At 47.4% G+C, this 12,791-nt stretch overlaps 1 protein-coding gene across 12 annotated transcripts in view; it reads right to left on the reverse strand.

Moving 5' to 3' along the window:
- GGTA1 (glycoprotein alpha-galactosyltransferase 1 (inactive)) overlaps window positions 1-12,791 on the reverse strand; it is a 113,327-nt gene that overhangs the window by 56,520 nt on the left and 44,016 nt on the right. For 6 of the 12 annotated variants that reach the window (XM_025261618.3, XM_044926293.2, XM_044926292.2 and 3 more), the window contains exons 2-3: window positions 12,308-12,423; window positions 1,545-1,633 (exon numbers count right to left, since the gene is read on the reverse strand). In XM_025261618.3, the coding sequence (XP_025117403.1) occupies window positions 1,545-1,624 (80 nt within the window). In that variant the 5' untranslated portion in view covers window positions 1,625-1,633; window positions 12,308-12,423. The remainder of the gene's footprint in view (window positions 1-1,544; window positions 1,634-12,307; window positions 12,424-12,791) is intronic. The other 6 variants (XM_025261615.3, XM_044926291.2, XM_025261614.3 and 3 more) reach the window with 2 other exon arrangements.

Raw genomic sequence — 12,791 nt, forward strand, 5'->3', positions numbered from 1 at the left:
GACCTGGTTTGTAGACCCCTTTAACATGGTCACTCTCTAGCTTGTCCTGTTTCTTTTAAAATGAGTTGTTCAGAATGAAACAACAATACTCCAGAAATGGTTAGGTCACCCTGGGGAAAAACAGCTCCAGAGTCTAGAGATTCTTCCTTCCACTGATGTACCTGAAGGTGCAGTCCCTTTATAGGTAGCCAGGACAGTCCTACGAGCTCATCAAATCTTAGAATTTAAGAATTGAAAGCGACATTCTAATGTTTATCCAGGCCATCATCTTGAACTTGGGAAGCTACTAAGACCATGAAGATATCAATGGTGACAAGACAGTGCTCCTGGCCCAGAGTTGTAAGGTGGCCTTATTTATTTGTTTGAATTTATGTATTTTTAATTGGATGACAATTACAATATTATGTTGGTTTCTTCCATACATAAACATGAATCAGTCATAGGCATACATATGTCCCCTCCCTCTTGAACTTCAATCCCACCACCCACCCCATTACACCCCTCTAAATTGTCACAGAGCATTGGATTTGATCTCCCTGCAGCATCCAGCAAATTCTCACTGGCTACCTATTTTACATATGGCAATATATATTTTTCAATGCTGTTCTCTCAGTTCATCCCACCCTCTCCTTCCCTCACTGTGTCCACAAGTCTGTTCTTTATGTCTGCATCTCCTGTGCTGCTCTGCAAATACTTTCATCTGTACCATCTTTCTAGATTCCATATGAATGCATTAATATACAACACTTGTTTATCTCTTTCTGACTTATTTCACTATGTCTAATAGGCTCTAGGTTCATCCATCTCTAGGTGTAAGGTGGCCTTTTTGAAAGAAAGGCTGAACTGTACTGATGCCTCTTAAAGTCAAAACCATTGTGCATTTTTGTAGCTGCCTGGGGAGACTTCTTTCTGTCAGAAGCCTCTCCAGCTGGAACCTCCGAGGCATTATAGTTTCTCAAAACACACAAAGCAGCTCAAAAATTTGAGGTGAATCCACTGATGAATTTGAAAACTCAGAAATATTTCATTCATTGTGTTTTCCAGAGTTTAAAAAAAAAAAAAAAAAAAACAGACAAAGCACTCAAAAGTTTAGCCAGGCACAAATGAATCACCAGGGATTCAAAGTGTATTTTTGCAGCAAAAGTCAACAACTTTGAGTTGTTCCTTTGAACTTTGCAAATATTTTAGGACTGCAAAAATCAGGGTGAATTTCTCGTGGAATTCCTGTCTGAAATTTCTTAATGCAATTTCCATATCTGGTCATATTTTAATATGACATTTTGGTCTTAATAGGACCTTACTGTTTCTGGCTCTAGCCTGCCCAGAACTGCAAAGCTATATAAAAATTGAGACATTAGGAACATGGCAGGAAGAAAGATAATTAATTCCTTAGAAAGTGCTTGAAGATCTAATGATTTTAAAGACAGTCATTAAAGTCTAGGGCTCAGGGAAACAGGAAGGAAGAAATCCTAATTTTAATTCAACCTGGTGACTTGGCTGATGGAGACGTTCATTAACATCACTTTATCATGTCCCATAATTACCTGTGGATATATTCCCAAAACACAACAATGACAGTTGAGACAACCAGCATTGACAGAACCACTTTTCCTTTGACATTCATTATTTTCTCCTGGGAAAAGAAAAGAAGAGGGGGGGAAATAGATTAAATATAGCAAGAGTGGGATATGATTTTTTTTAAGAAATATTTCTACCCATATCCTTTCTAAAAGGAAAAGGTGATGAACATTTAATAAGCACTAAGGGGCATGTTCTGGGCTTCCCCAGTGGCTCAGCAGTGAAGAATCCACCTGCAATGCGGGAGACACAAGTTCAATCCCTGGATGGGGAAGATCCCCTGAAGGAGGGCACAGCAACCCACTCCAGTACTCTTGCCTGGAGAATCCCATGGACAGAAGTGTCTGGTGGGCTATAGTCCATAGTGTCGCAAACAGCTGGACACGACTGAAGCAACTGAGCACATACATGTGCAAGGAGCAGGTTCTACCTTAAATTGCATGGGTCTGCAATGGCAAATTAGCCAATTCAATGAACAGATGGGGCTGCCCGAGTTGTGAAAGATGCTAAGGCCACTTTGAGGCTCAGAGGGAAAGTATCCTGACTGATCACAAGGTCCACCATGGATGTGGGAGAGGGTTTATTCATTTTTATTGAAGTACAGTTACTCTAAAATGTTGTATTAGTTTTCACTGTACAGTAAAGTAAATCAGCTATACACATACACATATCCCCTCATTTTTAGATTTCCTTCCCAGTTAGGTCACCACAGAGCACTGAGTACAGTTCCTTGTGCTACACAGTAGGTTCTCATTAGTTATCTATTTAATACACAGCAGGATCAGTATGTGAACACCAGTCTCTCAATTCATCCCATCTCGCCCCTCCCCGACTTGATAACCTTAAATTTGTTCTCTATATCTGTGACTATTTCTACTTTGCAAACAAGTTCATCTGTACCATTTTTCTAGAGTGAGGGTTGAGCTAATGGTTCCCATGGATGCTGGCCTCCTCTGACTTAATAGCACTACCTCTTGGCATGTGACTTTGGGGAATCATCAATTCCATGGCTCTGCTGCCCCTGATATCCTAACTATGTGCTCCCTCGTTCAGAGGGGAAAGCATGCTGGTCTTTTACCATTGAGACTCAACCATTTCCCAGGTGGGCTTTCCCTACCACACCCACACAGCTGGCGCACAGTAGGTACATAAATATTTCTTAATTGCTGCATGAAATTGTGATCAAAGGGGGAAGGGGTGCTGGGTAGAGCATTACAGCTTGGGAAGTACTTCGATTTGGGTGGTTGGGGAAGGGCTCACTGGGGAGATGATTTTAAAGCTTCCCATGGGGTGAAGATAGGATGGAAAAGGATGGAAAAGAAAGTCCCATGAGAAGAGATGAGAATATTTCAGAAATCGTATCCATACCAGACTGACTAGAGAAAAAGCTTCCTGTGTTTGGGAAAACAAAAGCAAAAAACGTGGACAAGGAAACAATAGCGCAGTTGTCCCACCTGAGTGAAAGAGGCAGGGAGGTGGTGGTGATGGCCGGTCGTCAGAGGGTGGGCAGGGGCAGTCAGAGGCTGGAAGGGCATGGAAAGAGGGTGGGGACCCACAAAAGCATCTGAAGCTGGAGAGTCACCCCACCCATCTTCATTCAGAGAAACCCATCTGGGCACCGGGTGTGGGGAACGGATAAAATGACAAGCTAGACTATTCTAATTGCAACAGGGAAGATGGGCTGGAGACTTCCCTGGTGGTCCAAAGAATCTGCCTGCCAATGCAGAGGACAAGGGTTCGATCCCTAGTCTGGGAAGATCCCACATACTGGGCACTCTAAAGCCCTCGAGCCACAACTACTGAGCCTATGTACTATAACTACTGAAGCCCAACACGCTCAGAGCCTGTGATCCACAACAAAAGAAGCCATCGCAATGAGAAGTCTGTGCACGACAACTAAAGAGTATTCCCTGCCCACCACAACTAGAGAAAGCCCTTGCATAGTAACAAAGACCCAGGGCAACCAAAATTAAATAAATAAAATTTTTTAAAAAAGAGGAGATGGGCTGGCTCAATGGTTGGTTTCATTCAAAACATACTTTGGAGAGAGAATTGATAGGATTTGGCTGGTAACTTAGTCGTTAGGGATGAAGGAAGAAATAAGGTTTCTGCTTAAGCATGTAGGTTGTAGCATTTAGTCAGATTGGTTGGAGGAGGAATAGGCTGGAAGGAAAATAAGATGAGTTCCCTCTTGGATGTGTGAATTTCAAGGAGCATGTGAACACCTGAATGGAGACTCACAGGCAAGCGGAACTCAAGTCTGAAGTTCATCAGAGAAATGTGGGCAGGCCGTGCAATTGGGGGAGTGTCCATAGACCAAGGATGATATTTAACATGAAGGGAATAAATTCAATTACCAAGGAGATAATGGAGAGAGACAAAAGGGAAGGAGGGCCCTGGGCTGAAGCTTAAAGATGCCGACACTCGAAGGTAGGGCAGAGAAGGGGGCGAGAAGGAGAGGGCCAGCAGGTGGAGGAAATGTGAGAGTAGACATCAGGGAGCCAACGTCATCACCTTGGAGAGACCACTTGTGGAGAAACTGACTGACAACATGGAGCCAGTCAGGCTCTCCTGTCCCACTCTCTCACAGCCTCACACCTTGTGTTCTGTAAACAACAATATTGCTGACCTTTGTAGCATTGGGCCTTTGCACCTACTTGGCCATGGGCCACTTTTGTCTGTCTTAGTATATCAGTAGTCTTTGAAGACTTGCTGCTGCTGCTGCTGGGAGAGAATAAACATGTCTGCAATCCCTCCAGCTCCTTGATTCTTCTTCCAGCTTCCCAGTTGTGTCTTATCTACCCTGGGTCCAGTGAACCGTGTGAGTGGCAAGACATCACTCCCTACCCCCAACCACCAGCGTAGCCCCCTTTCCCTCCTCCGGCTCCCCCATCATTCTGTTCACGTTGCTGCACATATCACCTTGGGAGGCGGCTCACGTGGCAACATCCACATTTGGCTCCATCTCCTCTGATCATTCCTATGAGCTTCCTGAGGGCAGGAGGGATGTCTTCTTATTCAACCCTGAATCCCCCGTGCCCTCAAAGAGCCAGAGGAGGCTGTCACCTAGTGAGTGTGTGAAATAAAGTGAGAAGGCACCAGGACAGTCCTTCGTGGGACAGGTTATTCTCTAACTCTTTTCAAAGAGGGTTCTGAAATGATTCCTGGCTTGGATCTCCTGCGCTCCATCACCTTTATTATTATTTTCTTTTTCCTCCCTACTTTTAAACAACTTTTTGGCCTCACCGAGTGGTATGTGGGATCTTAGTTCCCTGACCAGTGATAGAACCTGCACCCACCCCCTGCATTGGAAGAATGGAGTCTTAATCACTAGACCGCCAGGGATAGTCCCTTCATCACTTTTATTATTAAATGCAGTTTAAAAAGAGGAAGTGTGGGATTACCAGCCATGACATTTCTTGCTTAGAAAGTGAGCTCTGTTTGGCAATGGAAAAGCCAGGGCTGAACTCAAGGTCATAACTCACCCTCCCGCTTTCAGATACAACTGTGACCGGTGGTGTTCCAGAGACCATGAGAAGATTGACCTGCTAGGCCACAGGGACACCTCAGTTTGAGCTTCTTTCCTGTGACTACCTCGTGAGCTGGTACACAGAGTCCGGGACCCAAGGCAAAGTTACAAAATGCAGAGGAATGCTTGCAACTCGTCCTGGCTGCTAGGAAAAGCCACTTGATTTCTACATCAATACCACGAGCATTGCATGCAAGGAAAGGCCAGGGTTTGGAAACAAACAGGTCTGGACTGAGTCTGTGGCCACCCCGCTCTACTGCTATGGTCCCTCCCAGAGAAGTGTGGATGGTGATTAGAACACAGGAGTCTGGGAGTGAAGTAGGGATTTGAGACATACAAAACTGGCTAACTCCAAACACATAGCAGCTTCTCAGGCCCTCATCTGACTCCAGCAAGCTCTGAAAACTGAAAGCCTGTTTATAATTCAATTGACATCCAGGCCCTAACTGATGTGAGGCTATTTATAATCTTTATCCCTCTCAGTGAGGCTGTTTAAATGTTTCTTTGTATAAATATTGATGTATTTTGTTATGTGCTGCTGCTGCTGCATTGGGACATTACATAACATATGATAAATACTCTGTATACAAAAAAAAAAATTCTGAATTCCAATATATTTGGCCCTAGGGATTCAGAAAAGGGACGCTGGACTTGTAATAGACCATATTAGATAGGTTTCCTCGTCTTTAAAATGGGGAAAAAATGGTGATGGTTGCAAGAGATGGCATCTGTAAAATGTTTAGCTTTGTGCCTGGCACCCTGTAAACGCTCAAAAATTGCCAGTTCTTCTTACTGGTGTCCATAAAACGGGCTGTTGGGAGGATCCAATGAAGAAAGCAAAGAGCCTGGTACTCAGCAAAAGCTCAAAACATATTTGAGAGAAAAGAATCGGGTTTTGGAATAAGAACATGCTAAACAGTGAAGTGCAAATTGATGCAAATTAGGGACGTGAAGGTCTATCCATCTGTTCTGTGCTGCAGCCTGATTAAGAGCTCTTTGGAAAGGCCAGGCGACTTTGATTTTCTTTGATCAAGCCCCAGCCATCTGAAGCTTTATCAACCCCACCTGCTGAGGACCAAACACAAATTTTCTCCCAGTGTAAGAAACGTTAAACACACAACTCCCGTGGTAGAGAACGCTGACACGTACGTCAGGGACACCCCCTCATCTCCTCTCCAAATGCAGGTGTTTGATTTTTTAATCTCAGAAATTAGCCCCAGAGACAACTCTTGAAGCCCATTTTTAATATTTTTCTTCTTTTTTTTATATTTTATTTTTTACCTTTATAATATTGTATTGGTTTTGCCATATATCAACATGAATCCGCCACAGGTATACACATGTTCCCCATACTGAACCCTCTAATGTTTTTCTTATTTTTTAAATTTTGGCTGCTCTGGGTCTTCCTTGTAAAGCGCAGGCTTAGTTATCCAGCAGCTTGTGGGGCCTTAGGTCCTGGACCAGGGATCAACCATCAACCCCTGCATTAGAAGGGATTCTTAACCTGCAGATTCTTAACCACCAGACCACCAGGGAAGTCCCTTGGAGCCCATTTCTTTCTGGATCCTATAAATGACTTGAATCTGCTGACTTTTTGCTGTGGTCAGGTGTCACTCTTGTTAAAAGACTCACAGTTGGAAGCTGGCCAAATGAGTCAATCTCGAGTCCTTCAGCAAAGGGTTGGCAGGGAGGCCAGTGGGTCTTTGAAAACATTTTCATTTTTCTCTCTGGATATGATGAGGCATTTGGCAGGCAATGTGGTCTAAAAGCCCTTCACTGATGTGTTTGTCTCTCAGAATTTTCAAAACTGCGTCATTCTGAAGACTGGTAGTTGACTATCTTACCCACCAAGTAGGACATGTGGGCTTGCTTCTAAATAGCCCATTTAAGGGCTAGAGCATAGAATTAGGCTGTGTGTGTGCTCAGAAGATCCAGGGGATCTTCTCAACCCAGGGCCTGAACCCGCGACCCCTGCACTGCTCCCTTTCCTTGTTGCTCAGATGGTGAAGAGTCTACCTGCAATGCAGGAGACCAGGGTTCAATCTGTGGTAGGGAAGATCCCCTGGAGGAGAGCATGGCAACCCACTCCAGTATTCTTGCCTGGAGAATCCCATGGACAGAAAAGCCTGGTGGGCTACAGTCAATGGAGGAGCATACAGTCGGACACGACTGAGCGACTAACACAAACCTCCCCTGCATTGTAGGCAGATTCTTTACCACTGAGCCACCCGGGAAGCCCCTCAATTAGGCCCTACAGGGTACAAACATCCTGTCTTATATGGGAGAGTGTGACTATCTGAGTCACCTGGCCCCACCCCTCAGAGGATCAGGTTAGCCCAGCCAGGCCCAGTTCCACCTGAGCCCTCCCAGCATCTCTCAGCCCTCTTGTCAATGGTGTTGGCAATTTCTCTCTGAATCCAACCTACCACCCACACGGGCCGCTGCTGGGCCACTCCCAGAAGTCAGCCCTTACCATGGCTTCCAAATAAAACCACTCCCACTCCTGGAACATGTGCAGATGGTGCTAAAAACCCCAGTGTATTTCACAAGGCTGGGTCACACTGTCATTTCTCCACCTTCCTTACCCCCTTCCCCTGCCTCCTTTTCCGCTTCTGTTTCCCTGGAGCGTCAGACTTTTCCATGAGGCCCATAAATTAATTCTTCCACACAGACGATACACACACCCACAGCTTAGAGAGAATCGCATCATTTCACCCCATCTGGTATAAGCCCAGGTATTCCTTCCCAGCAAAACTCCTCTCTGAAGGGAAGTCTAGTGGCCCTTGTTTTTCCCCATCTCACATCAGGGGGAGAGGTGAGCTTCTCAGCTGAATCACTGGGCACTCAGAAGCCCTGGAAAAGCCATTATCTGGGGCAGAGCAGGGGGAAAGTAGCGCCTTCCCGCAAGCTATATCCTCCTCTGCCTGTGATTCATCGCCCCCTGTCCCTGGAACCCATCCCGTCCTGCAACCTCGAGCCGCAGTCACTTCTGGACCACTGCATGGGGTCGAGAGACTCAAAACAATACGCGTCAGACAGTGACAAGTGTTGCAAATGAAACAAAGCAGGTGAGGGTGCCGGCGGCGGGGCAGGAGAGAGGGCCAGGAACTGACTATTAGTCACCCTTCGGGAAACTTCCTATCATTCATCTTCCACATCCTCCATTGTAACATTTAGTTCCAGCGTTCCGGGCAGAAATGAGTCTGGCAGCTAAGGCTGTGCATCCCTAGACGCACACCCCAGGCAAGTTCTCTGGCTCTGAGCCTCTGTTTACACAGACAAAATGGAGCTTCAAATACGCCCCCATCTAGGGTTCTTGAAAGGACAAAAGGAGACCGTGTTTACGCAGCACTTAGTCCTGGTGGGCAGTAAATGCTCCACAAATGGCAGTTGAAACGAGGATGCTGCTTTTTTAGGGGAAAGATTAGAAACACATGGCTCCATCGGAGACTGCAGGACCCAGAAGGGTCACAGGCGAGCCCTCCCTGCCTGCTGACTGAGGTGATAGTCAGCTCCACTCCCCACTGCCCCCAGCTCAGAGTTCCGCGGACATCATGTTTGACCCCATGGCCCACGATGGGGAGGGGAAGAAGAGGAGGCTCAAATGGCACCCCCAGCGGCCACATGAAGTGGCTTTGTGAACTGAGTCATGGTTTCTCTGACCTCAGTCTCCCTGTCCTTGAAACAAGTCCTGTGAACTTAACTTTCCACCACAGTCTTTCTTGATTGACCTGGGACCTGGTGAGAAATCAGCCAGAAGGCTGGAAATCTCATTGCCGAGAGGACAGGTTCACTCAGCCACACCAAGCTCATCTTTCTGCAATAGCCCCCGTTTCTTGGAAGTGATGATCATGAGAGAAGACTGCCAACCGAGTCATGTTGAGTCCACAGGTCAACTGACCTGGAAGCTTATGAAACCTCCATGTCAGGCCCCTTGGCAAATTGGGCCTGCTCTCCTTTTGGGGTGGGGAGTGGTTAAGGCTCAAATGCTTCCCGGAGATGAGATGCAGCCCTGTCTGGGGAAATCATACCAGTCCTGGGGCTGCAGGTGGGGCCTGGGTCCTGACCCCACTCCCCACAGGTGGGCCTTGCTGAGCTCCCAGGAGCCCCCCACTGTGATTCAGAGAAGGAGCTGAACTAACTGCTGTTCTGCTCCCCACTTGGGGGTCTCAGGGGTCACAGTAATCCAGACTTCATAGCTACCTGGTGCCCATATCCCCCCAACACACCCCTACCACCCCATCCAGGATGGAAGAGCTCAGTTCCCTGGAGCTCTGGCTGGAGTCACCTGAGCAGGAAACTGCCAAGCGATTCACAGCCATGGCATCACCAATAACAAGCTGTGAAGCTGAAAGAAACTTCTAAACTCGAGGTAATAAAATGCAACCTTTGATTTAACCAAGCTAGAGGCAAAACTCCAGTACTCTTGCCTGGAAAATCCCATGGATGGAGGAGCCTGGTAGGCTGCAGTCCATGGGGTCTCTAAGAGTTGGCACTACTCAGCAGCTTCACTTTCACTTTTCACTTTCATGCATTGGAGAAGGAAATGGCAACCCACTCCAGGGTTCTTGCCTGGAGAATCCCAGGGACGGGGGAGCCTGGTGGGCTGCCGTCTATGGGGTTGCACAGAGTCAGACACAACTGAAGTGACTTAGCAGCAGCAGCAGCACAGGCAAAAACTAATTTGTCTTCTTTTTGTCTCAATTTAAAATGTTATTACAAAGTCAGCAAAGAGGCAGTCCAAGAGTTTGCAGCCAAAATATAACAGGTGCATCTGACAGCTGAGTAATACTAATCATTTTTATATTATCTTCACACTTTATTACAATGTTATTTTCTGGATTTTTTCCTATGGAGAGCATTTGTCTGTTTTTGTTATATGTTTGGATGTCTCCTCCTTTCCTAAATACGGTCAGCCTTCTGTACCCATGGGTTTCATCTGCAGATTCAACCAACCACAGATCAAAAACATTAAAAAACAAAAAATTCCAGGAAAGCCTCAAAAACTAGAATTTGCTGCGTGCAGGCAACTATTTACATAGCATTTACACTGTACTAGGTATTCTAAGTCAGAGAAGGCAATGGCACCCCACTCCAGTACTCTTGCCTGGAAAATCCCATGGACGGAGGAGCCTGGTGGGCTGCAGTCCATGGGGTCGCTAAGAGTCGGACACGACTGAGAGACTTCACTGTCACTTTTCCTTTCATGCATTGAAGAAGTAAATGGCAACCCCTTCCAGTGTTCTTGCCTGGAAAATCCCAGGGACGGTGGAGCCTGGTGGGCTGCCATCTATGGAGTTGCACAGAGTCGGACACGACTGAAGCAACTTAGCAGCAGCAGCAGCAGGTATTCTAAGTAATCTTGAGGTGATTAAAAGTAAATGGGAAGATGTGTGTGGGTGGTATGTAAATACCATACCATTTTATGTAAGGGACTTGAGTGTCCCTGGATTTTGGTATCTGCGAGGGTCTCAGAACCAATCCCCAGTGGATACCAAGGGATGATGGCATTTACTTCCACTTTGCATTCTTTTCCCTAAAGGGAGCCTGGAAATGGAATAAGCTTCTGGCCCTGCAACACTTGGATGCCCCTCAACTGAACCAGGCCAGGGCCTGGGCTAAACGCTTTCCCAGCAGACTCTCGGGTAAGCCTCATAATGACCCTGTGAAGGCACTCTAGTATTATCCTCATTTTACAGACATGAAAATGGAGGCTCAGAAAGGTTAAGTGACTTGCCCAGTGTCACACAGCATAAGCAGTGGGGCCAGGATTCAGGTCCAGAGAGCTGGCTTCCAGTGTTCACCCTTGTATCTCTTGTTCCTCAGCAGACCTGCAGGCTCACCCGCAGGTTCTTCGGCCAGCTCTCAGGCACATCCTTTCGTTTTGCCTTTCATGGTTGCATGAGTGGGTACATGCTTGCTACGTTGCTTCAGTGTCCGACTCTTTTGTGACCTTTGGACTGTAGCCCACCAGGCCCCTCTGTCCATGGGATTCTCCAGACAAGAATACTGGAGTGGGAAGCTGTACCCTCCTCCATGGGATCTTCCTGACCCAGGAAGATGGCTCCTGCCTCTCTTACGTCTCCTGCATTGGCAGGTGGGTTCTTTACCACTAATACCACCTGGGAAGCCTGCCTTTCGTGGTTATCACTAAGCAACTGGCCCAAAGCTAGCCAATCACAGGCTTCCTTGGACCAGCTGGTGCGCCTACTCGGTTCAACGCCTCTGCCATTTCCAGGTGCCTCCTGTGTACCTGGCATTTGAGCCTTCCTTACTCTATCCTGTTCATCCCTCATCCTGATCAGCACAGCAGCTTTATAGCTGAGGAAACTGAGCTTTCGCAAAGGCTGAGATCACTGGGCTTACCCTCAAGGTGGTGATGGGGGGATGCTGTGTTTGAAAAGCAGACCCTCTGCCCTCCTGGCCCAGCTCCTGGCAGGGAGGTGGTGCTGGGGGTGAGGAGAGAAAGTTCTGCTTTTACCCTAAAATCTCTCTAAACTGGTGGGCATTAGGGAGAGATGCTCCCTGTTAGAAGAAACATGGTATAATTTGTGGGGGAAAAAAGGTACATGGACGTCTGTTTCCAGTTATGTTTTTCATTATAAGGGTCAAAGTAAACACAGACAGAGGAAACTAAGAGACAAGCCTCAGACTAAATATACGACTAGCTGTTGCTCCAGTCACCACAGATGGAATAACCTGTTTTTGGAGGGATTCTCACAATGCCCTTTCTAGAATCCCCTTCAGGAAATCTGAAGCCTGGGTCCAGCCAGCTTTTCCTTGCTGCCTGATCCAGGAATCATTGCACAAGAGTTTTCCCAGGAGAAATAAGGCGAGGTAAATGAAGGGTCAGTGCTGCCCCAAGAGGGCTCTGCATGCACAAGCCCTCCTACCCCTGCATTGGCACTTTGAGTCCCAGAAAAACCCCAGGCTGCAGCCCCGCCCTGTGAGGTCCTGCCAGGGGCAGCAAACTCCAGCAGAGCTTCCAAGGACAGAGCCAGCACCCCGCCAGCACCCACTTCTAGATCCAGCGCCGGGAGAAGAGGACTTTGTTGTCTTCCAGAATGACTGGAGGATTCCAGCAAGAAGCCAGGGGGAGAGTGGGCTTCCTCCCCCAGGAGTGTCCACTCTGCAGCTGACTCACGATACCCCCAGGGACCCCGACCCAGCAGAGGTAGATCATTCCACTGTGTCACATACCTCATCGTCTGCTTCTCTCCTCCCAGAGTAAAAGGCAAAAGTACCAAGTTCTATTGAGCTCCGTTCTGCAGAAGGAGGCAGGGCTGGGAGGAAGCGAAGGTACAGCGTTCTGACTCCTGTCAAAAGAATAAGCAGCTGTTTCAGGAAGAGGGGGTGGGCGGATCCCACAGCCGTCAGGGGCTTTGTTCCTTGCTGGTCCTGGGAAGTGGGCTGTTTATCAGGCCTGTTGACTCAGAGCTGCATGCCAAAGGCAGAGATGTTCCTCTCTCGGTGCCGAGGAAGGGCCCAGCCTCCCTCACCAAGCGAAACTACAGGTCCGAACTCAGCCTGGCGTTGGAGGAAGGAAAGCCACCACCCTCAGGACAGACAGCAGCGTCACCCACTCCTGGCGAAAACAAGAACCATTCTGAACCTGAACACCCCAAGTGACAACCACCAGGAACAGCTGGTGGAGAATTAAAAAAGAAAAAAAGAAAAAATGCAG

This window comes from Bubalus bubalis, chromosome 12 (assembly GCF_019923935.1).
Source record: "Bubalus bubalis isolate 160015118507 breed Murrah chromosome 12, NDDB_SH_1, whole genome shotgun sequence".
NCBI classification, from domain to species: domain Eukaryota; kingdom Metazoa; phylum Chordata; class Mammalia; order Artiodactyla; family Bovidae; genus Bubalus; species Bubalus bubalis.